Source organism: Panulirus ornatus, chromosome 34 (genome assembly GCF_036320965.1).
Source record: "Panulirus ornatus isolate Po-2019 chromosome 34, ASM3632096v1, whole genome shotgun sequence".
Taxonomy (NCBI): domain Eukaryota; kingdom Metazoa; phylum Arthropoda; class Malacostraca; order Decapoda; family Palinuridae; genus Panulirus; species Panulirus ornatus.
In genome coordinates this window covers 17087170-17114738 of record NC_092257.1, presented here as the reverse complement: position 1 = coordinate 17114738, position 27569 = coordinate 17087170, and the positions used below count along the sequence as shown (strand labels likewise).

At 38.6% G+C, this 27569-nt stretch overlaps 1 protein-coding gene across 2 annotated transcripts in view; it reads left to right on the top strand.

The window, feature by feature from the left end:
* The window catches only part of ACOX1 (acyl-CoA oxidase 1), a 42858-nt gene extending 15830 nt beyond the window's left edge, over positions 1–27028 (top strand). For both annotated transcript variants that reach the window (XM_071682649.1, XM_071682650.1), the window contains 11 exons: positions 470–593; positions 4697–4816; positions 5319–5443; positions 5658–5818; positions 9077–9239; positions 13081–13271; positions 21978–22093; positions 22681–22820; positions 24441–24587; positions 26347–26510; positions 26668–27028. In XM_071682649.1, coding sequence (XP_071538750.1) covers positions 470–593; positions 4697–4816; positions 5319–5443; positions 5658–5818; positions 9077–9239; positions 13081–13271; positions 21978–22093; positions 22681–22820; positions 24441–24587; positions 26347–26510; positions 26668–26764 — 1548 coding nt within the window. In that variant the 3' untranslated portion in view covers positions 26765–27028. The remainder of the gene's footprint in view (positions 1–469; positions 594–4696; positions 4817–5318; positions 5444–5657; positions 5819–9076; positions 9240–13080; positions 13272–21977; positions 22094–22680; positions 22821–24440; positions 24588–26346; positions 26511–26667) is intronic.
* The last annotated feature ends 541 nt before the right edge of the window (positions 27029–27569 follow it).

Here is a 27569-nt window from a genome sequence, read left to right as displayed (position 1 = left end):
GTCTCTAGCTGTGTAATGCACTGAAACCATAGCTCATTATCCACATCCAAGCTCCACAAACCTTTTTCCATGGTTTACCCCAGACCCTTACATGCCCTGGTTCAGTCCATTGATAGCATGTGTGCATAAAGTCTTAATATTTGTTTAAATTCCCATATTAGACTTCAATTACAAAAAATAAAAATGGCACATATGTTAAGCAAAGAAATATGATACATTAGTGATATTATTATTGTTTTTATGTGCTCTGTGCAGGATTATGTCACCGAGATGATTATTTTTCATTTAAATAACATCAGTAAATGAGACAAAGTTACTGATAGCAATAAAATGACGTGGTGTCTATTGTAATATGTATATGATTACAGTGCCATAATTCTTGCCATTCAGTGCATGAAAGTGTGACAGATATTTGTTCATTAAGTTTTGTAAATAAAGAGCCCCTTAAGGTATTTTCACTCATGTTCAGACAGAGCTGGGTCATGGAACATTCCTAAGAGGTCTTGAGACAACTGCCACATATGACCCGGACACCCAGGAGTTTATATTGAACTCTCCAACCATCACATCAACCAAATGGTGGCCAGGAGGATGTAAGTTTTTTTTGTGTGTGTGATATTTGTTGAGCTTACATTTCCGTTATTAACAGCAATCATTTACTTTATGATTTTTTTATTTCATATTAGAATGTGTAAGGTTAGCCAGTACAAATGTGTTGAGGAAGGCAACACAAACTGCATGAAATGGGAAATGAGTCAATATAACAGAATGGTCACTTTATAGATTGGTTGGTGAATACTTGCAGAATGTAAGCCAAGTTGACATAAGTTTACCAATCCAACCTCTCTTGGGTTTGTCCTAGGTAACTTTACCACTTGTTGGAAACAAACCAGTAGGGTTTTCATTTCAGTCTGTCAAACCTCTAAATTCTTGTGTAAGTCATGGAGATACAGGCTGTTGCTTTTGAAAAATGAGAAAATTTTCAAGTAAGGTTCTGTCCAGGTCATTGTGTCCAGATTGTTACAATCAAAGCTTCATTGTATTTTAGAAAAGTCATTACAAACTTAACAAGGTGAAGAAACCTCTTTTCTGTTCTAAGATTTTTTGGACACTCAAGGTTTTTCAAGCTTTGATGCAGTAGATTGCAGCAACTGATTTTTGTTGTTTTGATGACAGTGAGAAAGCTCCCTTCATGGTAGATTATGGTGCATTTAAGGCTCGTTCATCCTCAACACAACTTAGCAAAGTACAGCCACCTGGCAGGCCAAAGCTCATCTTTGAAAACTATGTATCTGGGTATGAATAACTCAAGGTGTACTCAATCTGAGTAAACAGTCTTTTTGCTGATTTTACTTGTCACATCTGAGGTAATAAACCCAAATCAAAGTTGGCACCACTTTTATCTATCAACTAAAAGAAGGCCTGATAGCTGATGAAGCTGAATACTATCTGCTCATGCCTGGGTTACATCCTGTTTAGCATTGCTGACCAATACACCCAACTAGGGCACCTCAGTTTTGAGGGAATTCATGATAGTCCCTGTGTTCATCAACCCAAGTTATACTGACAGACAAACTTAGGGAACTGCAGAGGGACTCATCTTGCCTTGCATTAATGAAAGACCACAGGCTAAACAAATGACTTCAGAGAAGATCTGTATCATCTGCTTGAATCTTATTTTCTTTTTCTTACATTCTTGATCAATGTTTCCCACATTTGCGATATAGTGCCAGGAATAGGTGAAGAAAGGCCACATCCAGTCACATTCATTCTATAGCTATCATGTGTAATGCACTGAAACCACAGCTTCTTGTCCACAACCAGGACCCGCAGAACTTTCCGTGGTTTATCCGGAATCTTCACATGCCTTTGTTCAGTCTATTGACTGCATGTTGACCCCGTTTACCACATCCTTCCAGATCACTCTATCCCATGCACTTTTTTCACCCTATTGCATGTTCAGGCCCTGATCACTCAAAATCTTTTATCACTCTATCCTTGCATCTCCAATTTGGTCTGTATGTCCAAACCATTTCAGCACACCCTCTTCAGCTCATACAACCACACCCTTTATATTACCACACCTCTTTCTCACCCTTTCATTATTTAATCAAACCACCTCACACTACAAATTGTCCTTAGAAATTTCATTTCCAGTTCACTGCCCACCACTGCACAGTCTTATCCATAGCCCATGTATGTTAGGACTACTATACCTTCAAGCATACCTATTTTTGTCCCCCAGATAACGATTTATCTTTCCACGCATTTTTCAGTGCTCCCTGAACCTTCACCCCCTCACCCACCCCATGACTCACTTTTGCTTCCATGGTTCCATTTGCTGCCATTTCCACTCCCAGGTATCAAAAACATTTCAGTTCCTCCAATTTTTCTCCATTCAAAGTCACACCCCAGTCAACCTATCCCTCAACTCTGCTAAACCTAATAACCTTGCTTTCATTCACATTTACTCTCAACTTCCTCCTTTCACACACCCTTCCACCATCAGTCACCAACTTCTGCAGTTTCACACTCTAATCTGCTACCAGTGCCGCATCATCAGCAAACAACTGACTTCACTTCCCAAGTCCTCTCATCCCCTGCAGACTTGCCCCTCTGGATGTATCAGCCTTATTTTTATAGTGTGAACATACAGTTGTGTGACATCATAATAAATACAGTGTTGCTTTTAGTATTTTGGATATTTTTTTTTTAAAGTAGGGATGGTATTCTGGCTTCAGGATTTTGCATAGCACTGATATTGAATTTCCCTAATGTGGCATCAAAGCTAAGACCCATCCTTTGTGATCAGCCCATTCATCAGGGAGAGAATATATGACTACTGCATACATATATTTGCTGATTATAAGAATATTGCCAATCAGTTTCACTAGAAGAAAACAAAGAACAAATGAAGAGAAAGCTCTCAGTAATGTAAGGGTAGAATCCCAAACCATTATTCTCAAATGTAAATAAAATAGTTCACAAAAGAACAGAAATTGAACTTTTGAGCATTGGAGAAAAGTATGATAATGATTGAAAGAGAACATGTATGATGCTCTTGGATCAGTATAAATCAGTATTCCATAAAAAAAAGAAAATATTGATATTATGTTGTTTAATCATTTGGATAGGAATGCTATCAGCGATATTGAAGTAACTGAGAATTATCTAATAATGATAAAGACAAACCAGGAGAAAACTCCACTCTTGGTTGAGATGTACTTCCAGTGGCCTTTCCAAAAAGGCAGAGAGATCAGTAGCAAAACAGAATATGTTTGTGATGAGATAGACCTTAGATGTTTAAGAGTCTCACACGCTTGCATGACATGCCACGAGAAGAGAGAGAATAAGAACTTATGAAGCAGTTTTATGAAGTCTGATTTGAATAAACTCAAGACATATATGTCTTTATAATTAAAGAAATGAGAGACTTACATTATATCAGAACATTGAATTTAGCAGGCAGATTATAGAATTTCATTCTTTGTTCAGCCTGAAGGACCATGAGTCAACTGACAGTTTGCCAAGCCAAAGTGAACTAGGAATTTTAGATAATGGTCAACATGGTTCATGATTTGCAATTTCACTTTGTTGTCCAATGCTAATAAAGGTGGTAGGTACATACTCCACTAAAGAAAAGGAACAGTTATCATTGAAATGAGGTCTTATACATTAGCTATGATTCACAAATTAAATTGTCTCTTGCTTATGGTGGCAATATCCTATGTCTGGCAGCTTGACCAAGTATTTGAATTGAGCAAAATATTTTTGCCACCTCAGTTTTCCTGTGTTATTGAGACTTGAGGAATGCAACTTTTGCCCATTGTCCTTTTGTTTACTGATATGTTTGCCATTTCTGTTCTGGAAGTTATTTTTTCCTTTTCTGGTGAATATCAAAGGCCAGTATTCTTTCTCGGAAGCAAGAAAATGAGTCTGTACACAAGGTTTCAAGATGTCCAGGCAGGATTGAGTCTTCTATGCAGAGACTTGTTTAGGCTTCCCTCTAACATTATCCTTGTGCAGAAAGGTGGGTTCGGTCAATCTAGAAAGATCAATAAGGCAACTGATAACTGGATAAGGTTGGGTTTTTCAACACCTCACACTTCATGTTGTTATTCACCTTACTGGTCGTCCTAGCTCACCTAGAACCAGTTTTGAGGAAGAGATGATGTTATAAGAAAGTCCTAACAGGTGTCCGATCGTGGATTCAGCCTATGTTGAAATCTTTCATGTAAAAACATTTTCTTGCTTCTAAGTGAGAATACAAGCCTTTCCTTCCTGGAACAATTTTTTAGGGCCCATATTAGTTACTGGTAGAGGAAAAAAAATATCATCTGGAACAGAAAGTGTAAATATCACTAAACACAAGGAGAACAAGCAAAAGTTGCATACCTCCACTCTTAATAACACAGGATAACTGAAATGGCAAATATATTCATCTGATTTTGAAGACAGTAATATGCTTAACGATATATGATATTCCCACCATGAACAAGTAGTAGGATTGGTTTTGCAAATAAGCCTTATTTTATATGGTAATTTTGAATTTTTTCATGGAAACTGTACTTAGACTTCCCATTTGCTGATGTCTTTTATGCCTTTTATCAAAACAGGTTGAAAGGTTAGTACCTTACTTATGCATCATTCATGTATGGAAAGAAGTCTCTTATACTTTAAATCAAATATATTTTAGTGGGAAAGACAGTGAACTATGCTGTGGTGATGGCTCAGCTGTACACTCAGGGACAGTGCCATGGAATTCACCCCTTCGTTGTCCAGCTTAGAGATGAGGAAACTCATCAGAGCATGCCAGGTGAGTCATTACAATAAACATTTATTAAGAGTTAAGCGTCATCTTCAGTGAGTCTGTGCGTGTTTTCAAGATAGATTGAGATAATTGAGAAGAGAATAGGACACAATATAAATGCTTTTGACTATGATATGTTTGGTTTGACTTTAGCATTCAATTACCAAAAACTTTTGTACAAGTCTCTTTCTCTCCACATATTTATTTTTGGAATTTTAGCTCTTGAACGGAATACTTTGGCATAAGAGGAGCCTGGCCTAGTTTCACTTTAGGGCAAAGCTAACAGATATAACTGTCAATAGAAGGGTGTCCTCATTGATGGTTGACCTGTTCACTGTTTTTGTCTATCCTGTGCAACACTCAGTTCTGGGTCTCTCTAGAAGTCTCTGCTATGCATAAGAATAGATTTTTTTAGCACCTCCTTTCCTGATAAATTGCCTTCCCTTCCATATGGAAATATTGCACTGGATATTAGCCATTACTTTATTATATTTTTACTTGTTTTTAGGTGTAACTATTGGTGAGATTGGACCTAGGCTGGGAATGAACACAAATGACAATGGTTTCCTGAGATTTGACCATTACCACATTCCTCGAACACACATGCTTATGAAACACTCACAAGTTTTAGAGGTAAGATGGTCATGTTCTAAGATCAAGAACTTAATCTTGTCATTATATAAACAAGTCACAGGTTAGTTTTCAAAACATATGTGTAATATTATACATTTTTGAAGCATTATTTTAATAGTAGAGAAAGTGTTAGTATAGCATTTTGTGCAAATGAAAATTATGGGAAAATCAAAGTTTTTCTTGAGAATGTTAGAATTCTCTTCTTTTAACATAGGATGGCACATATGTGAAGCCTGCCAGTAACAAACTTGCATATGGGACAATGGTGTTTGTGAGGGTTGCTATATGCTTCAGTTCCTACCGACAACTACAGCGTGCAGTGACCATAGCAACACGTTACTCTGCTGTTCGTCATCAGTCAGAGTTAGCACCTGGGTAAGATTATTTGTTTCTCCTTTAATTGTATCTACTAAATATAATAGTTATTACATACAGAATTGATGGCTACAAAATTGATGGCTTACTGAAGTTTACATATTCAATATTTTTAATGTTCATAACGTTTAATGGGCTTTTGAATATTTTTATGACTGAATTATATTTGATTACAAGACAAAAATATAGTTGTATTTAGGTCATCACCTTTCACCTTCATTCATGCAAGAGTTTTCTTTACCATCCCATGAAGATTGAAATGTGGAACTTTGACTTTTTGATAGCTTTTCTGACCACTAAGTTACTAGTTGATCCAAAAACATCAGCATAACAATAGCGACAACCAAGTTGCTCATTAATCATGATTTCAGTCAGAGGTGGTACAACCAACTTTGGCTCATCTTCATATTTGTCCAGGCTTTGTAACGTTTTAAAACATATGTTCCAGTTCAGGTGTGGATGATGGGAAAAAGTAGTAGCAGAATGCAATTTTTACGGAGAATGTAATAGGGCTTGTCCTGTTCATGTAGGGCTTCTTATGAAGCCACTATGCAGTTGAGCTAAAACAGATGAATTTTACAAATGCTAGTACCAGTATCAGTGATTGCCTCCAACTTTACACCAGTTCTTACAACATATGAGATGTGATGACATGTCAATATATTAAAGACCCTGGTGTTTGATACTTATTTTGGTATAGCACCAGCATTTTTTTTTCTTCTTGGCAGCTTGTGCTCATATTTCCTTATATTTACAATTCCAGTCATGGACAGAAGTCCTTATTACTACGTTAATGTATAAGTTTTTCTTTTTAAGGAATGATAGCTTGGCATTTGAAATTAAGGAAAATACTCAGAAATTCATATAAAATACCTTTGTGTTAGTTTGGTCCACTGCTGAGTGAGATGGTTGACATCAGATAAGGTGTGAGGACATGGAGACTTTGTGTATTTCTGTTTATCTTGGTTTCATGGTGTACTCTTATTTCATACACAGGCACAGCATTGGGAAAGAATAATTGTTTTTTCAATACTTTGCCATTTCCCTTGCTTTGCTAGCAAGGTAGTTCCAGGAACAGACAAACCAATGGTCTCATTTGTTCACCTCCATTCTTTAGTTGTTATATGTAATGTACCAAAACCATTGCCACATTTCCACAATAAGGCTTTGTAGACCTTTCAGTGGTATTCCCTGACTGCTTCATATGCCCTGGTTCATTCCATTCAGGCACTTCACCCCCAGTGTACAACATTGCTCCAATTCACTCTGTTTTGTATTTCATGCACACCTTACATCCTCCTGTATGTTCAGACCCTGAAGGCAAAACTTTTTCCAATCCATCCTTCCAATTTAGGCCCCCATTTTCCTTGTCTCTTTCACTTCTAACACATATACTTTTATTGTCAGCTTCTTCTTACTCATCATCTCTCTATATCCAAACCATTCCAGAACATCAACTTCAGCTCTTTCAACCATACCCTTCTTATAACCATATCTTTCACCTAATCACTTCTGACCTGATCAACCCTCCTCACACCACATATTGTCCTCAAACATTTCATTTCTCTTATGTTTACCCTTTTCCTTTCTTTCTAATCTAGTGAACATGCCTCAGTTCCATACAGTACCTTTGGGACTACTGTGCTATTAAGCACACCTAAGTTTGTCCTCACCTACTATGACTGCTGTCTCTGAACTCCCCTCATTGTATTCACGATGTTTGCCCCCTAACTGTAGCTTCCATGGTTCCCTTCACTGTCCTCTAGGTGATTTATATTGAAACTCATACCCCAACTTCTTAACTCTTTCCACTTCTAAACCTTGTAGCATTGCTTTTATTCATATTTCCTCTAAACTTTCTCCTTTCACATGCTCTCCCAAACTCAGACTCAAGTTTCTGTGATTTCTCACTGAAATCTGCCACTAGCACCATGTTATCAGCAAACACCAACTGACTCACTGCATGTACCTCCTTCTCTTTCCAAGACCCTTGCATTCACCTCCCTCACCACCACATCCACGAACAAATTAAACAGCCATTGTAACATCACGCCCCTACCACAGACCCAAATTCACTTGTATTCACAAACCCAATGCCTTATTCTCTCAGTAAAAATTTTTGCTGCTGCTAGCAGCTTTCCTCCTACACCATGTATTCTTAACATTTCCATGGAGCATCTCTGTCAACTCTGTCTTATGCTTTCTCCAGATCCATAAATACCACATACAAGTCCTTCTGTTTCACCAACATTCTTCAAAACAAACACCTGATCTACCACCTTCAACCCCTCCTGAAGTGCTCTCCAGGCTGAAGCTTTGTGCATGCTACCACTCCCTCTATCACCATATATCTTACCAGACACATGCAACAAACCTTTGTAATTTTAACATTCACTTTTGTCCTTCTTGCTTCTATATAGTGGCACTGGCACCATACAGGCATTCTGCCAGTCCTCAAGCTTCTCATCAAAAGTCAGTCATACATTAGAAATCCTAACTAACCAATGAACAATGCAATTACCTCTGTTCTTTAAAAATTAATTTGCATTCCCATGCACTCCAGTCACCTTGCCACACTTCATCTTACACAAGGCTTTCACCACCTCTTTTTTTTTTTCACCAAACCACTTGCAAAGACTCTCTAACTTTGCCTACCTTCCCAACATTTTATCAATTTTTTTTGTGTGAAAATTAGGTTTGAGAAACATACCTTAGGAAAGTAACTCATGATTATCCCATTGAATCCAAAGGTAAAATTTGATCCACTATCCAGTGATTTTGTTAAGTTGGGATTTCCAGGAATGCATTCCCAACATTAAGTGGGGACCAGATGTACTGAGGAGTTCAACATTTTTTTTCCTTTGCCCTTCTGGCTATGGAAGAGAAACCTCTGTTGGCTATTAATGGAATATAATAAATCTGAGGCAAAAAAGTTAAATTGTCATGTGATAATGGGAGCAGTCCTCCAAGGATCATCATCAGATGATGGGAGCAGTTTAGGGTTAATTACTAGTTATCCATGGTACTGACAACCTGGATTTGTGTATTGAAGTCATTCTTGTATATGAAAAGCAAGCACTAGTAGCATGTTAGCTGAGGAGGTAACTACTGTGTTAGATTAAGTGTTTAATTTCCTATTGAGTCTATGCTGCTTGCTTGGTAGGCAGGTTAATGACTCATTTGCCTGCATAGTTTGCCAAGTTTTAAGTAAACTTCCCATATATTCATTTAATTGGATTTAATTTTTTTTCCCCACAGAGAGCCAGAACCTCAGATCCTTGATTATCAGACTCAACAGTACAAGTTGTTGCCACAGATTGCCACCATATTCGCCATTCATTTTGCAGCAAAAGATGTTTGGAACACATTTAATGAAGTTACAGGAAATATTCAGGATGGCAACTTGGTTCGTCTGCCAGAGGTGAGTTTAGCATCATCTTCCACAAATGTGGCAGATAGTAATTTTGGTCACAAAAATTAAGATGCTTCACCAGCTTGATGGTTCTGTAATGTCTTTTGTATATCAAGATTTGGTATGAATCATACCCTTCTCTCTTGTATAGTTTTATAATTACCTTTTTGTACTGTACAGGAAGGGAGTTGTATACATTCATGGGCCTCCATCTCTTGAACTTTCTCTTCTATCATACAGCTTCTTAAATTTCTGCATACTGTCTGCATTAACCATATCTTCAGTACTTTTATTCCTTTAATACACCTCACTCGTACTATAAAAGTACTTCTCATCTTTCTTTACAAGTTCCTTGTTTAATTCAATTTTATGTCCTCTGCTTGTTCTATCCCTACAACTCATGACGGAACTGTTCACTGTCCCTGTCATGTTATAAATATTTACTTTAGGTTGTGACCAGGTTAACATTCACTCTACCTTCTTCCTAAGTGGGCAGGTTTAATGGCTTCTAGCCTTTCTCTGTGAATCAGTTCTCTCAGTTCTGGTACCTTTATTGTTACCATAGAAATGGGTGAGGTTTGTGTAGCTTCTACAATTGTATCTCCTCTTTAGGCCTTGTCTCACCTCTGCTCTTTTAACTAACTCATTTACCACATAAGCATTACATAATCATTTGTTCTGGTAATTGTATAATATATAATATTCTCAATATCCACATTAGTATGTATGATGGTGTATCAGTTGCTCTCATCCTATTGTGTTCCCTGACATGTTAGTATAGGAAAGTTTCACGCATACCTTCTATAAGATTTGTCCCCATGACTCCCTCTCACCATGATAATCCAAGAACTTTTGTGTCCATGATTCCTTCACCATGAGTATCAAAATTCTACCAGTCTTTCTCTTAATAATTGAAATACCTCATTATCAGCACTTTACCTTCTCTAAGAAGTGCATGTTTTGTTGCTTCATGTTCCATCATGATTGTTCCTTCATTGTTGTCATTCTGTATTTGTTCTGGATGATTATCATTTTGCACTTCTTTCCTACATTTGCCTTTCCCATTACATGTTGTCTGATTGGGCAGTCTACTACTATTTCCTGAATCTTGAGGATATCTTTTATTAGGAGAACCAGTCCTCCTCCTATGTTTTCATTTTTTCTCCTTACTTTCATATACCCCATTGGTCAGAAAAAGAGTGATCTTTTTCTTTAGTTTCACCACCCTAGTAAAATGAGGTGTATTTTCCATCATACAATCCTTAAATTTCATTGCTTTACCATTTAATACCAATCTGTCAGCATATGTATACGATGCTTGAGACTAAGATTACCACCTGATGTTCTGACCTCTCTACAGCGCTGGCAAGGGTGGTCTGTCCCCTTGCTTCATCTGGTGTTTTCTGCTTTTTGCCATCGGATCGTATTTTTTGTTTTTTCCCTCTCTTCCCTTGGTATGCCACACTTTATTAATGCTCCACTAAATCTCACCTTGTTTTCAAGTTTTGTAGCCCACTTGAGCACCTATTTGCTAGGTGACTCCAAATCAGACATGAATGGAATTGGCTGTCTCACTGTCATGATATAACCATCATTTGTTCTATCCTTTATCACAGAAATTACATTGGTAACTTTGTTGTCTTCAATATCCTTGTAATGGCCATTTTTTTTTTTTATTTCCCTCTTCCTTTTTATATGGTGTATATTCTTCCTTCAGTTCAACATTAATCAGAGATTTACATCTTTTGATCTGGTTAACTGATCTTTCTAATTTAAGTGCCACTCACCTTTTAGATAAGTATATCAGTTTTGATTAATCAACCTCTGTACATCTGCATTTTTCTACAATCTTCATATTTGCTAACAAGCACTGATCCAGTAAGCTTTTCACTTTCTAAACTTTATTAAACAGACCATAAATTTTGCTGATTGTTCAAGCTTCAACAGTTCATATTATTCTTTCTGCAGTTTCACCTCTCTCTTTTGGTGCCCCAGGTTACTGTCCCACTGCATCAAGTCAGTATGATCCAAGTCTTTTGACCAGACCCAGAAATTGGTTTTGTTATCCTCTCTGTCCAACATTTTCAGAAATTTCTTTATTCTGTGTTAGGGACATTTTCTCTCATTTAGCAGTCTCACGGACATCTAGAATAGCCCTTTCTGATAATCATTTCTACTTTTTTCTGGTCACGTACTTTGTCAACCCCCCTCAACTGATGTGAATCTTTCATGATCATTGGCTCAAATTTTGTGACACTTCTCATGATCTTTTAATTGTTCCTTAGACCCTTTACTTCCGTCTCTAATTGTGTTAATTTCTTATCCTGGTTTCACATCATTTCAACCAACATTCCCAAACTAGATTTTTCTGGTGATATGTTTTATCCCTTCATTTTAATTGTGGATGCATACATGTATGTGTGTGTGTACACATGTCCTCCCTCCACACATTACTACTTGCTTGATATGAATTTCATTTTCATTTTCAAACATTCTAATATTACTGCATAAAGCAAACTGTATTATAAAAAACTTAAAAATGCAGGATACCTTTTCAAACTCACAGATGATAGGCACTTGATAATGGTTTGATGAGATATTAAGAATAATGCTTAAGATAAGGAAAAAATGAAAATTATTATTTTCAATACTTATCAGAGACTGGTTCTCATGGCTTAAGGTGATTTTCCAGGGTGTAACTTACTGGGAAGGAAATAGAGGGGCAGTATGATTGTCTGCTTTACCCTTTGAATCACCTTTTCTTCAGGGAATGGAGAACCACTTTTTGTCTTGGTTAGTTGATGAGGGACTTTTTTTCTCAGAGAGCACATCCAAACTTAGCTGCATTGAATGCTTCTCACATTATTCTGCTTTTTGTATTCATAAGTAATAAGATTAAAATTTCCATTATAGCAAGTTTTACCTCCTTTTGAATAAAGCTGTTCCTAAAATTATGGTGTCATAGAAAAGTTCCAGTAAATGAGCTGCTGTTATTTATGGAATGGATGTTGAGCTGAAAATTATCCTTGCTTTTGCCTTTATACGTTTTACATCAACCAGTGTTCTGTTGAAGAATGATAGAAGAATGATAGGCCTCAACACTTATGAGATGAATCATATGTGTGCACTTTGAAGAGGTTCTAGTACATATTCAACATCTATTGACTGATTAGGAAATTGCTGTTGTGACACAAAGCTATATATCTGGCAGGCCTTCTGCAAGATTTTATGACCTTTTGCACATAATGATATGAAAAAGTGGCCACTTCTGCTATGAGCATAAGCTTATGCTGTGAATATAAGTCTTTGTAAAGCACATAAAAAAAGTGAAGTAGTAGACACCTCTTTTTATGTTTGAGCACCCTATGAAACACAGTCATGTAATTGTTTACCCATCCTTCTTTTTTGGAGTGACATGCTTCATAGCTTCATAGAGTTGGGTAGTTTCTTGCAGCAGTTGGATGATTTATAACCTGGGGTAAGTAATAAATGTTGGCTAATTCCATGTATAGCAGATGTAAAATGCTGGTTGATTAGTTGTCAGGTACTTTCTTTACTCTTTTATGGGTCTGTGCTGCTTTTCATTAAGACTGGTCGAAGACTAATTTTCTTAGTTCACAAGTGATTCAAGCACAGGGAGAAGTTTTTCACATAAGTGATTTTGTGTCTTTTTGGGAGTTTTCCATAATATCGGAATTTTCTTACTCTTATTTTAAAGGGTATTGCATTCATCAGACCAGTTTGAGTTAAATGTGCAGGTTCCTTACCTGTGAAATGTATGTTTCTTTGGCTTTATTTTGTACAATAAAACTGACTAGAATTTACCTTTAATCATAACACTCTTCAACAGCTGCATGCCATTTCATGTGGCCTTAAAGCTCTGAGCTCTACTGATGCTGCCTCTGGTGTAGAAACTTGTCGCCTTGCATGTGGAGGGCATGGATACCTAGCTTCTTCAAACTTACCACGAATTTACACCAGCACCACTGCTGCCATCACCTATGAAGGGGAGAACACAGTCTTGTGGCTACAAGTGGCTCGGTAAGAAAATCATGGAAGTATGATTTTTTTCTCTTATTATTCACCTAAGATTATCTGAGAGAAATGGCTCTCTGGATAATTAAATATTCAATGTAGAGCTTATGAAAAGCATGTTTTTGAGCCAGAACTACCAAGTTCTATCACATAACGCACTTTTAAGCCAACTATTAGTATTCAGTGTGCAAGCTGATACAACAGGTAGTACCACAGGCACATTAATGCACACTTAAAGCAAACTACAGCCTGATATATCATAAAAAGCTAGGTGAAGTCCTACTAAAAAAAAGAATCATATACTCTAATCACCTTTAAAAGCATTCTCCCAGTGTTCCTTCCTTGCTGTTGGTGCTGTCACCTGTCAAGTCTCAGATCCCATGATCATTAGAGGCAACCCAACCTTGCAAGAGAAGGTGGGTTGGGCAACAGAGTGTAGTGTTAGTTCTAGTGCAAAGCATTGGTTTCAAAAGCTTAAGGCCAGTTTTTTTAAAGCCTACCCATCACCTGCAGTATAATTATGTAGTTTTAGCAAAGAAGGGGAGGAAGATTTGCTCACCAAAAAATATTTCTGTAAGTGAAGCCAACTCCATGGCACTTATCTTTAGGTGATTACAGCCTGGGTAACTTTTCAGTTTTTGAGATCCTCAAATGGTTCAACTTTTCCAAGGTCACACTTCTTTGTGTGCTATTTAGCACACCAATAAACTTTGAAAAGTGAGACACATCAGTAAGTGTTGTACTCAACACATTATAGAGGTGGATGCTGTATAGATCAAGATATGTCCATATGCATTGCAGTGATTGAGAGATTATAAGAGAAAAAGACATAGTATAGACCAAGATACATCAGCACATTTTGTGGTGTTTGAGACATTATAGCAAAATTACAGTGCAGGTAAAGAGTCGCTAGCCTGCTGTGGTGACAATTTATGGCCAGTTTTGACATATATGCATTCAGAGGATAACATGCAGCTGGAAGAGTAATTCTATATCATTTGATCAATTTACATACACATTCCTCTGACCCAGTCTACATGTCAGACTTGTGTACTAAATGCATTTGGTTTCCATAAGTTGGCCTGTGTCATAAGATCCAGTTTCCCAGTCTAACATTTTTATTGCATGAAAGGTTTTCATCATGATAATGTCATACTCTTCATACCAACATCAAAGGCACAATGTCTCCTGCTTTTTGTATGGGTAATCACCACACTGGAGACATCTTTTGAACTTCAGCTTATATTTTCTAATCATGCTGTGCCATATGCCCCAATGTTATTTTTCAACAAATAGTTGTACAGATTAGAGACCATGTTCCAGTTTTCTGTGTGCTATGTCCCTTCCCAATATTTTCTTTCCAACTGCACCAGAAAACCCAAGGGGGTCTTGTTGGAAAATGTCAACTGCATTACCCATATACAGTTTTATGTCTAATACTATACTTTTCTCGTTTACTTAAAGAAATTTTGCCCAGATGTTTCATTCGATATGGTTTGTTTGAACACTCATCATCCTTTGAAGAACACTGGACCCATAAGTAATTAGTTTTTAGAATGGCTTGAAGAATGCATTGAGCCTGTTCTTCAGAGACATGACCATAGGCCAGATTTTCTGCGTGTGGCCTTATGCAGTGGGATTATCATTATTGGCAAAGTTTAGAAATCTCAGGAGCAGTCAGAACTTGTTTCTGATCATGATTTTACCTAAAGTTGGTGTACTGATCAGTGATTCCTTCTTCCAAAATCATATATACCATGCTTTCACATGTGGCATCAGCAGTACCAGAACAAGAATTTCAAATATTTCACTTTCACTGATGTCTTTCCTACACAGCATCCTTGAGTGTGTAACTATCTTAGAATCCATGCATTATTCTTAGTATGTATTTGTAAGTGGGGTCCATCAGTTTACCTTCAAAATATGCTTGGAAGTGCCATTCTTCTTCACTGTCTTATGATACACCAAAGTACTCATGACAAGATCATTTTTTTTTTTTTTTTTTTTTTATACTTTGTCGCTGTCTCCCGCGTTTGCGAGGTAGCGCAAGGAAACAGACGAAAGAAATGGCCCAACCCCCCCCCCCCCCATACACATGTACATACACACGTCCACACACGCAAATATACATACCTACACAGCTTTCCATGGTTTACCCCAGACGCTTCACATGCCTTGCTTCAATCCACTGACAGCACGTCAACCCCTGTATACCACATGACTCCAATTCACTCTATTTCTTGCCCTCCTTTCACCCTCCTGCATGTTCAGGCCCCGATCACACAAAATCTTTTTCACTCCATCTTTCCACCTCCAATTTGGTCTCCCTCTTCTCCTCGTTCCCTCCACCTCCGACACATATATCCTCTTGGTCAATCTCTCCTCACTCATTCTCTCCATGTGCCCAAACCATTTCAAAACACCCTCTTCTGCTCTCTCAACCACGCTCTTTTTATTTCCACACCTCTCTCTTACCCTTACGTTACTTACTCGATCAAACCACCTCACACCACACATTGTCCTCAAACATCTCATTTCCAGCACATCCATCCTCCTGCGCACATCTCTATCCATAGCCCACGCCTCGCAACCATACAACATTGTTGGAACCACTATTCCCTCAAACATACCCATTTTTGCTTTCCGAGATAATGTTCTCGACTTCCACACATTTTTCAAGGCTCCCAAAATTTTCGCCCCCTCCCCCACCCTATGATCCACTTCCGCTTCCATGGTTCCATCCGCTGACAGATCCACTCCCAGATATCTAAAACACTTCACTTCCTCCAGTTTTTCTCCATTCAAACTCACCTCCCAATTGACTTGACCCTCACCCCTACTGTACCTAATAACCTTGCTCTTATTCACATTTACTCTCAACTTTCTTCTTCCACACACTTTACCAAACTCAGTCACCAGCTTCTGCAGTTTCTCACATGAATCAGCCACCAGCGCTGTATCATCAGCGAACAACAACTGACTCACTTCCCAAGCTCTCTCATCCACAACAGACTTCATACTTGCCCCTCTTTCCAGGACTCTTGCATTTACCTCCCTTACAACCCCATCCATAAACAAATTAAACAACCATGGAGACATCACACACCCCTGCCGCAAACCTACATTCACTGAGAACCAATCACTTTCCTCTCTTCCTACACGTACACATGCCTTACATCCTCGATAAAAACTTTTCACTGCTTCTAACAACTTGCCTCCCACACCATATATTCTTAATACCTTCCACAGAGCATCTCTATCAACTCTATCATATGCCTTCTCCAGATCCATAAATGCTACATACAAATCCATTTGCTTTTCTAAGTATTTCTCACATACATTCTTCAAAGCAAACACCTGATCCACACATCCTCTACCACTTCTGAAACCGCACTGCTCTTCCCCAATCTGATGCTCTGTACATGCCTTCACCCTCTCAATCAATACCCTCCCATATAATTTACCAGGAATACTCAACAAACTTATACCTCTGTAATTTGAGCACTCACTCTTATCCCCTTTGCCTTTGTACAATGGCACTATGCACGCATTCCGCCAATCCTCAGGCACCTCACCATGAGTCATACATACATTAAATAACCTTACCAACCAGTCAACAATACAGTCACCCCCTTTCTTAATAAATTCCACTGCAATGCCATCCAAACCTGCTGCCTTGCCGGCTTTCATCTTCCGCAAAGCTTTTACTACCTCTTCTCTGTTTACCAAATCATTTTCCCTAACCCTCTCACTTTGCACACCACCTCGACCAAAACACCCTATATCTGCCACTCTGTCATCAGACACATTCAACAAACCTTCAAAATACTCATTCCATCTCCTTCTCACATCACCGCTACTTGTTATCACCTCCCCATTTACGCCCTTCACTGAAGTTCCCATTTGCTCCCTTGTCTTACGCACCCTATTTACCTCCTTCCAGAACATCTTTTTATTCTCCCTAAAATTTACTGATAGTCTCTCACCCCAACTCTCATTTGCCCTTTTTTTCACCTCTTGCACCTTTCTCTTGACCTCCTGTCTCTTTCTTTTATACTTCTCCCACTCAATTGCATTTTTTCCCTGCAAAAATCGTCCAAATGCCTCTCTCTTCTCTTTCACTAATACTCTTACTTCTTCATCCCACCACTCACTACCCTTTCTAAACAGCCCACCTCCCACTCTTCTCATGCCACAAGCATCTTTTGCGCAATCCATCACTGATTCCCTAAATACATCCCATTCCTCCCCCACTCCCCTTACTTCCATTGTTCTCACCTTTTTCCATTCTGTACACAGTCTCTCCTGGTACTTCCCCACACAGGTCTCCTTCCCAAGCTCACTTACTCTCACCACCTTCTTCACCCCAACATTCACTCCTCTTTTCTGAAAACCCATACTAATCTTCACCTTAGCCTCCACAAGATCATATCCTTCATAAAAATAATCACATTTGGTATGTAACTTTCCTCATGATAATACAAAGGCCAAGCACATGGGTAGAGGGGCTGTGCTTGGCAGCATCCCATGGTCAATACAACTTTCCCTTTATTTACTCCTTTGAGTCACTTACATCAACTCTCACTTGGTATTCTTCTTCACTTTCCTTTCAAAGTGATTTTTCTTTTTTTATAGTATATTTGTCGCTGTCTCCCACATTAGCGAGGTAGCACAAGGAAATAGACGAAAGAATGGCCCAACCCACCCACGTACACATATATATACATACACGTCCACACACAGCACATATACATACCTATACATCTCAACATATACACATACATACACACACACAGACATATACATATATATACACATGTACATAATTCATCCTGTCTGCCCTTATTCATTCCTGTCACCACCCCACCACACATGAAATGAAAACCCCCACCCCACCGCATGTGTGCGAGGTAGCTCCAGGAAAAGACAACAAAGGCCACATTCATTCACACTCAATCTCTAGCTGTCATGTATAATGCACTGAAACCACAGCTCCCTTTCCACATCCAGGCCCCACAGAACTTTCCATGGTTTATCCTAGACGCTTCACATGCCCTGGTTCAATCCATTGACAGCACGTTGACCCCGGTATACCACATCGTTCCAGATCACTCTATTCCTTGCACGCCTTTCACCCTCCTGCATGTTCAGGCCCCAATCACTCAAAATTTTTTTCACTCCATCTTTCCACCTCCAGTTTGGTCTCCCACTTCTCCTTGTTCCATCCACCTCTGATACATACATCCTCTTTGTCAATCTTTTCTCACTCATTATCTCCATGTGACCAAACCATTTCAAAACACCCTCTTCTGCTCTCTCAACCACACTCTTTTTATTACCACACATCTCTCTAACCCTTTCATTACTTACTCGATCAAACCACCTCACCCCACATATTGTCCTCAAACATCTCATTTCCAGCACATCCACCCACCTCCGCACAACTCTTATCTATAGCCCACGCCTCGCAACCATATAACATTATTGGAACCACTATTCCTTCAAACATACCCATTTTTGCTTTCCAAGATACCGTTCCACACATTTTTCCACGCTCCCAGAACTTTAGCCCCCTCCCCCACCCTATGATTCACTTCCACTTCCATGGTTCCATCCGCTGCCAAATCCACTCCCAGATATCTAAAACACTTCACTTCCTCCAGTTTTTCTCCATTCAAACTTACCTCCCAATTGACTTGTCCCCTCAACCCTACTGTACCTAATAACCTTGCTCTTATTCACATTTACTCTCAGCTTTCTTCTTTCACATACTTTACCAAATTCAGTCACCAGCTTCTGCAGTTTCTCACCCAAATCAGTCACCAGCTTCTGCAGTTTCTCACCCAAATCAGCCACCAGCACTGTATCATCAGCAAACAACAACTGATTCACTTCCCATGCTCTCTCATCCACAACAGACTCTTTCAAAAACTCTTGCATTCACCTCCCTAACAACCCCATCCATTAACAAATTAAACAACCATGGAGACATCACGCACCCCTGCTACAAACCAACATTCACTGAGAACCAATCACTTTCCTCTCTTCCTACATGTACACATGCCTTACATCCTCGATAAATTTTTTTCACTGATTCTAATAACATACCTCCCACACCAAGTATTCTTAATACCTTCCACAGAGCATCTCTATCAATTCTATCATATGCCTTCTCCAGATCCATAAATGCTACATACAAATCCATTTGCTTTTCTAAGTATCTCTCACATACATTTTTCAAAGCAAACACCTGATCCACACATTCTCTACCACTTCTGAAACTACACTGCTCTTCCCAATCTGATGCTCTGTACATGCCTTCACCCTCTCAATCAATACCCTTCCACATAATTTCCCAGGAATACTCAAACTTATACTTCTGTAATTTAAGCACTCACTCTTATGCCCTTTGCCTTTGTACAATGGCACTGTGCAAGCATTCCACCAGTCCTCAGGCACCTCACCACAAGTCATACATACATTAAATAACCTTACCAACCAGTCAACAATACAGTCACCCCCTTTTTTAATAAATTCCACTTCAATACCATCCAAACCCGCTGCCTTGCCGGCTTTCATCTTCTGCAAAGCTTTTACTTCCTCTTCTCTGTTTACCAAATCATTTTCCCTAACCCTCTCACTTCGCACACCACCTCGACCAAAACACCCTATATCTGCCACTTTATCATCAAGGACATTCAACAAATCTTCAAAATACTCACTCCATCTCCTTCTCACATCACCACTACTTGTTATTACCTTCCCATTAGCCCCATTCACTGATGTTCCCATTTGTTCCCTTGTCTTACGCACTTTATTTACCTCCTTCCAAAACATCTTTTTATTCTCCCTAAAATTTAATGATATTCTCTCACCCCAGCTCTTATTTGCCCTCTTTTTTGCCTCGCACCTTTCTCTTGACTTCCTGCCTCTTTCTTTTACACATCTCCCAGTCATTTGCATCATTTCCCTCCAAAAATTGTCCAAATGCCTCTCTCTTCTCTTTCACTAATAATCTTACTTCTTCATCCCACCACTCACAACCCTTTTTAATCTTCCCACCTCCCATGCTTGTCATGCCACAAGCATCTTTTGCACAAGCCATCACTGCTTCCCTAAATACATCCCATTCCTCTCCAACTCTCCTTACATCCTTTGTTCTCACCTTTTTCCATTCTATACTCAGTCTCTCCTGGTACTTCCTCACACAAGTCTCCTTCCCAAGCTCACTTACTCTCACAACTCTCTTCACCCCAACATTCTCTCTTCTTTTCTGAAAACCTCTTCAAATCTTCACCTTCGCCTCCACAAGATAATGATCAGACATCCCTCCAGTTGCATCTCTCAGCACATTAACATCCAAAAGTCTCTCTTTTGCGCGCCTATCAATTAACACGTAATCCAATAACGCTCTCCGGCCATCTCTCCTACTTAACATACGTATACTTACGTATATCTCTCTTTTTAAACCAGGTATTCCCAATCACCAGTCCTTTTTCAGCACAGAAATCCACAAGCTCTTCACCATTTCCATTTACAACACTGAACACCCCATGTACACCAATTATTCCCTCAACTGCCACATTACTCACCTTTGCATTCAAATCATCAATCACTATAACCCAGTCTCGTACATCAAAACTACTAACACACTCACTCAGCTGCTCCCAAAACACTTGCCTCTCATGATCTTTCTTCTCATGCCCAGGTGCATATGCACCAATAATCACCCGTCTCTCTCCATCCACTTTCAGTTTTACCCATATCAATCTACAGTTTACTTTCTTACACTCTTATCACATACTCCCACCACTCCTGTTTCAGTAGTGCTACTCCTTCCCTTGCTCTTGTCCTCTCACTAACCCCTGACTTTAGTCCCAAGGCATTCCCAAACCACTCTTCCCCTTTAACCTTGAGCTTCGTTTCACTCAGAGCCAAAACATCCAGGTTCCTTTCCTCAAACATACCACCTATCTCTCCTTTTTTCTCATCTTGGTTACATCCACACACGTTTAGACACCCTAATCTGAGCCTTCATGGAGGATGAGCACTCCCTGTATGACTCCTTGTATGTGATATACATGATAAGTATTTCTCATCACTTAGGTCATCCAAAATTCTCAAAATTTGGAGGGAGAAATCATTATGATGCAGATAAGGGAGCAGTTGTTGTATAGGTATGACAGGAACTGAGCTGGGGTGGTTCAAATAGGGAACGATAGGAGTGCTGGCAATGTGGGCAGGGAAGGAAGGGAGAAGTGATGGGATGGGTGAGGGAGGAAGGGTGCAGTGGTGATGCATGAGAAGGAAAAGAGCAATGGTGATGTGGGTGGGGGAGGAAGGGAGCAGTGGTGGTATGGGTGATGGAGGGAGCAGTGGTTATATGGGTGAGGAAAGACGAGTACAGTGCGGAAAAGAAGAGAGCAGTGGTGAGATATGTGGAGAAGGAAGGGAGCAGTAATGGTGTGACTGGGAAGGGGTGAGTATTGGTGGTATGGGAGAGAAAGGAAGGGATAAAGTTAACAGGTGTTCATGTCTAGTTAGCTTGCAGTTAGAAAGTTATTTGTGGCTCGCGTTTGAAAAAGTCAACATTTTATGAGGTCTCTGCTGCCTTTTTTAGCACGATGCTTGGAATGTCCTCATTGAATTCTATGCCTCCTGTTATGTGTAATGAAAATGGTAGTTATATTTTTTCCTCTAAAATCTTTCCAGATATCTTATCAAGTCCTACCGTGAAGCTAGTCAAGGTCAGCCTTTGGGTCACTCTGTTTCATACCTTACCATGCAGGCTGCATCCACTCACAATATCTCTGTGCTCTCAAATGCAGGTACTTATAAATCATGTGACATTACTCTTTGCTTTTAGTTGTAACTACCCCATTCCCATCCATCAGAGGGTATTGAGAAGGATTCTAAGTGTGGCTGGCTACTGTAGGATGTCCTTTTGTAACTTTGGTGGATGAACCCTTCACCAGTCATTTCAGCCCTAAGAGGACTAACAATTGCCTGAAGTTGTTTGATAAGATTAAGCACTGCCTGTCTAGTTCGTAAATGATGCAGGCTCTAGACTTAGGATGCTCCTGTATGTAGGTGGGAGCTAGTGATTTGGGTGAAGGGGCAGCTGTGTGCCGGTGGGGCCCTAAAACAGGATCCAAGAGAAGAAAAGTTCAGCATAATTTCCCAATCTCATAGGGGCTAAGAATTTTTCAGTTCTAATAACATGCTTGTCTTTCATAAGTAAATGAACTTGTACATTGTTTTCCAGGGATGTTAATTTGTCTTTCACACAGTTTTACAATTATGTTAATTTGTCTTTCTTCTGTTACCAAGTCCATTTTGTGCTATGTCTTGCATCCTTTCCTTCCATTTTATTGGACAGACTAAGACAGGCTTAATTAGATTCTCTTTTTAACAGACTTGGTAGAGGCATATAAGAATGCAGTATCATCCATGGTTTCTAAGACTGCTGCCAGACTCCAGCAGCATTGTGATATGGGACATCCCTTTGAGCATGCATGGAATAATTGCTCTGTTTTGTTAGTCAGATGTGCTCAGGTAATTTTAAAAATTTTGTAAAAATGCAGACGTTCATAATACATTTTTCTCAAATAGATATGTCATATGAAATGACTATTTTTTTAAACACTGCAGTCTCAAAATTATTACAAAAATCAGATACACACACACAGTAAAGGAGCCAGACATAGAGTACATTTAAGATTTGTGTTTGTCTCAATCTAGAGTTGTAGGTTTAAGAAAATGATAGTGCCTTGTTTCTAAATTATTGTGTTCATTCTCATCTGAAATTTACTGTCCGTCTTTCCTCAGTCTTGATATTAGATGCTAAGACGATATCTTTTAATGGCGTTGAAATTATGCAGCATTCCATTAAGTTTATATTTCAGTGCCACAAATGTAGTACTGTATCAAATTAGTAAACAGAAATGTGAATGGTGCTTTTAACCAATTAAGAGAAATTCAGAGAATTTGCAAAACATTTGGCATTTTTTTTGCAGTGGCATTCTGTAGTTTCATTTAAATTTTTCTTCCTTGTAAGAGGTTAGCAAATGCAACATCTTTCCATAACTCACAGACCATTCCTTGATTTTCCTGCTTCAATCTAATGATAGCACTCCCATTACTTTTGCCCCATAACCTCCTTTCACCCTTTACCTTTCTGCATGTTCAGGCCCTAAGCACTCAACTTCTCAACTATGCAAGTGTCAAAGTGGGGAATTATTTAGCATATAGAGTCATTTGTTAGATAATCAAGTTGCTTATATTCAAATGATTATTACAAATTTATTTTCTCTACATTGCCGACTTTCTTTATAGAATTTCTTTTATGGGGGGATGCCTTTTCCTTATCTTCATTCCATTTGACTCATATTTTTTGAATTGTGAACAGTGTTAAAATACATTGACAAAAGTGGTTAGTTAAGCCACTTCCAGCTATTCCCAGCAGTAAGCTTGCGACAGACAAGGAAATATTTAGAGCATGATGGAAATTTGTTCGTTAAAAATTAAGTTGCATGTATCCAAATCATTTTTACAACTTATTCTCTATCTTCATTGCAACAAAATTATATAAAACACTTTCTTTACAGCATTTTTTTTAGGATGGGGAAGTCATTTCATTACCTTCATCACACTTCTCATATATATTGAATGGTGGAAATAAAATTATTTAAAGACGTTGGTCACGGTGGCTAGACGAGCTGCCTCCAGCCATTCCCATAAACTGAAGTACAGTAGTAATAATGAGGTACAAAGCACTGGCAGTGCAAGTCATACAGCTCTAATCTTTCTTCCACTGAATAAGCGTTTAAAATTGATGTGAATTATATTAAAGCATTTTCTTCTTTTTTCTAATATTGAAAAAGTTTTTTTTAGTTCTGAAAGTTGTATAGTATTAAGTAATTTGTAGGCATGGGTTGGTACTTTTTAGCTTTAAGTACAGAATGTTGTACAAGTGCAGTAACAAGGGCTGAAGCTCGGCAACCTGTGTACAAGCCACCGCTGTATATGAAAGTTTTTATCTTCCTGTGCAGGTGAAAATTCATTTAAGTGAAAATTAACCTCAGGAATAAGCCATGAAATGCATTATATATTTTTGTCAGCATTTTTAATTTCATTATTAAAAGCAACTTAGTAAAACAAGATTATTCTACACAGGCTCATACCAGATATTTTACGTGTGAAAGATTTGTGGATGCAGTAGAGAAAGCAGAGCTGAGCGAAGGTGTTCGCAGCATATTACATCGCTTGTGTCGCCTCTACCTCATATATCACATCTCTCTGAACCATGGAGACTTTCTCAGGGTTAGTATTGTTGTTAATTCTTAGTAGTAATGTTTCACAGGTTGACACCGACAGAAGTAAAAGGATTCTCCCTGCTCAAGGTTACACCACAATTGAAAAATTACCTTTAGTGAGACTATCTTTCGGAACACAATCTCATTAAAGAACATTTTACTTCAAAAAAAGAAGTTTCCTTGTTATGGGAAGACTTCAGCCTTGAGCTGCAGGAGGATTTCTAAGGTCCTAGGAAATTCCAGACTTTGAAAGAGGTTCTGGGATTATCATGAAAAATAAACTAAAAAATAAATATTGATTTTGAGTATATGGTGGAAGATGAGGTAAGAGGATTTGAAGAGGCATATGACCCAAGAGGCAACTACTAGAGCTGATCAAGTTCTTTGAGTGTGGAGACTGAGAAAAGGCATTCTACAACAATATATTGATCACTACTCTAGCTAATGTGAAATCTACTCTGAAGGAATCAGTATATGGATACCATGGGGCACTATAAGAGACATGAAATGATCAAGAAAGAAATCTTTAAAAGAGTAATAGTGTGGTTGAGAGAGCTGAAGTGGTTTGAACATAAGAATGAGTAAGGAAAGGTTGAGGAAGAGGATGTCTATCTACAGCTCTGATGCTCGTTCCAAATGGAACTCCCTCAAAGGGGTGGCCATGGCAGCAGTCTCCATAACTTAAGAACTTCAGTGCTGCTTCTTAGCCTTTAGTACCTCACCCTTAAAAGGAAGAGGATGTGATGCATGTCAGAAATGGAGGCAACAAGGGCAAATTGAAGATGGCATGATGGAGTGAAAAAGATTTTGGGCAAATGGGGCCTGAACAATACAGGAGGGTGAAAGGTGCACATGGGATACATTGAATTGATACTACGTGGTATACATCTCCATGGAGATGGCAAGATGGAGTGAAAAGATTTTGGGCAAATGGGGCCTGAACAATGCAGGAGGGTGAAAGGTGCACATGGGATAGATTGAATTTGTACTGTGGTATACAAGAGTTACCATGCTGTCAGTGGGCTGAATCAGAAAGTGAAGAGTCTGGGGTAAACCATGGAAAGGTTTGTTTTTAAGAGGGGCCGATCATCCCCTCCTGCAAGTTAGAAAATAAAGCAGCCAAGAAAAAATTTTCCCCATCCGAGGCTCTGTCATCTGTTCTTGACTCTTACCTTGCTCATGCAGGAAATAGCATGCAAGTCTAATGAACACATACATACTAGCCCAAGCCAAGCTCCCATTTTATGGACCAGGCCTTAGGGGAGGATGAAGAAGAGTTAACTGTGGACTGATTTTTGCGGCAACAACTTTATCCTATACAGACTAAACAAACCCCTGGGTGGCCTGTAATGTCATGGTCAGCGACATTAACCACTACACCAGAGGTCCATAAAATGTCGGAAAAAATAATCCCATTAATTCTCTACAATATTTTAATTAATAACCATGGTCTACCAGTCTACTACCATCCTGTTCTTTTCACGTCATTATTTCTCTATATGTATCCATAATGTTTCAATTTTTTTTTATATTCCTTTCTATGATCAACAATCCAATTAATAAATATCACTGTCCTCCAAACAAGTTACTGCAAAAACAATTTTTTTTGTAGTTTTAGTTCCAAGAGCTTGCAAGTAGCAATAACTTCATATTATCATGCATGTGTGCAGAAAAGGACTTGATAATCACTAGCCATTAGCTTTTGTATTCTCATTAGAGATATCTGCATTTGTCAAACACAATAATGTGCGATTCATACCCTTTAGAGTGGGGCCCTAACGGACTTTAGTATCAGCACATTGGAAGAGGAGATGTGCAACCTTCTTACTGCACTGCGTCCAGATGCCGTGTCACTGGTGGATTCCTTTGATGTCCATGATCGAATTTTGGACTCCACTCTTGGGTGTTGGGATGGTAATGTGTACCAGAGGTAATAAAGAATACTAAAGTGAAACATTTCCCATGCTCATGTATTAGGATACTTTGTAAATATTGTATTTTCATTTATGAATTATCAGTAACAGGTAGAAATCTTAAAAAGTATTTCAGATCCTACCAAGTATTGATTCAGAATTAATCCTCCCCAGAATGTTTGACGAGGCCCAGAAGAGTCCTTTGAACCAGACTGATGTTGCAGAGGCTTACTTCAAATATTTGAGACCACTTATGAAGGCCAACCTTTAGGTATCTCCTTCCTGGTGCAAAGCACACAAATTATCAATCACTTATAGACTAAACATCAAAGTAGGATGTACTGTAAAATATGTAATAGTCATTGCCTCATTGTTTGTCTGAGGTATTCACCAAGAGTTGGTCTGTTAGTTTTATTACCAGTTATTAAAGAATGTATTAGTTTTTAGTCTTGCCAGTTATTAAACAATGTAATCAAAATTTTCTTTCACAATTGATGTATACATGTACAACTAACAAATAAATTATATGAATGGGTTTGATGGAGTGACTTGGAAAGGTTTCAAGAATTGAATGTAAGTTGTCTCAATGATTATGGTTGCCGCTTTGTATAGTAAAAATCACAACTTTAGTGGGGAAGCAAAATTTCTTTGGTTTGGGAAGTTGCAGGTATATTCCTACTCTCAATATTAACAAACAGCAACACGTACCACCAAAATTTTGGGGATTGCTTATGTGCTGGTGAAATACTCCTGTAATACTGTACAAGACGAATTTAGCCAATTAAATGTATCAATTTTATATATATATATATATATATATATATATATATATATATATATATATATATATTATCCCTGGGGATAGGGGAGCAAGAATACTTCCCACGTATTCCCTGCGTGTCGTAGAAGGCGACTAAAAGGGGAGGGAGCGGGGGTCTGGAAATCCTCCCCTCTCATTTTTTTTTTTTTTAATTTTCCAAAAGAAGGAACAGATAATTGGGCCAGGTGAGGGTAGTCCCTCAAAGGCCCAGTCATCTGTTCTTAACGCTACCTCGCAAATGCGGGAAATGGCTAAT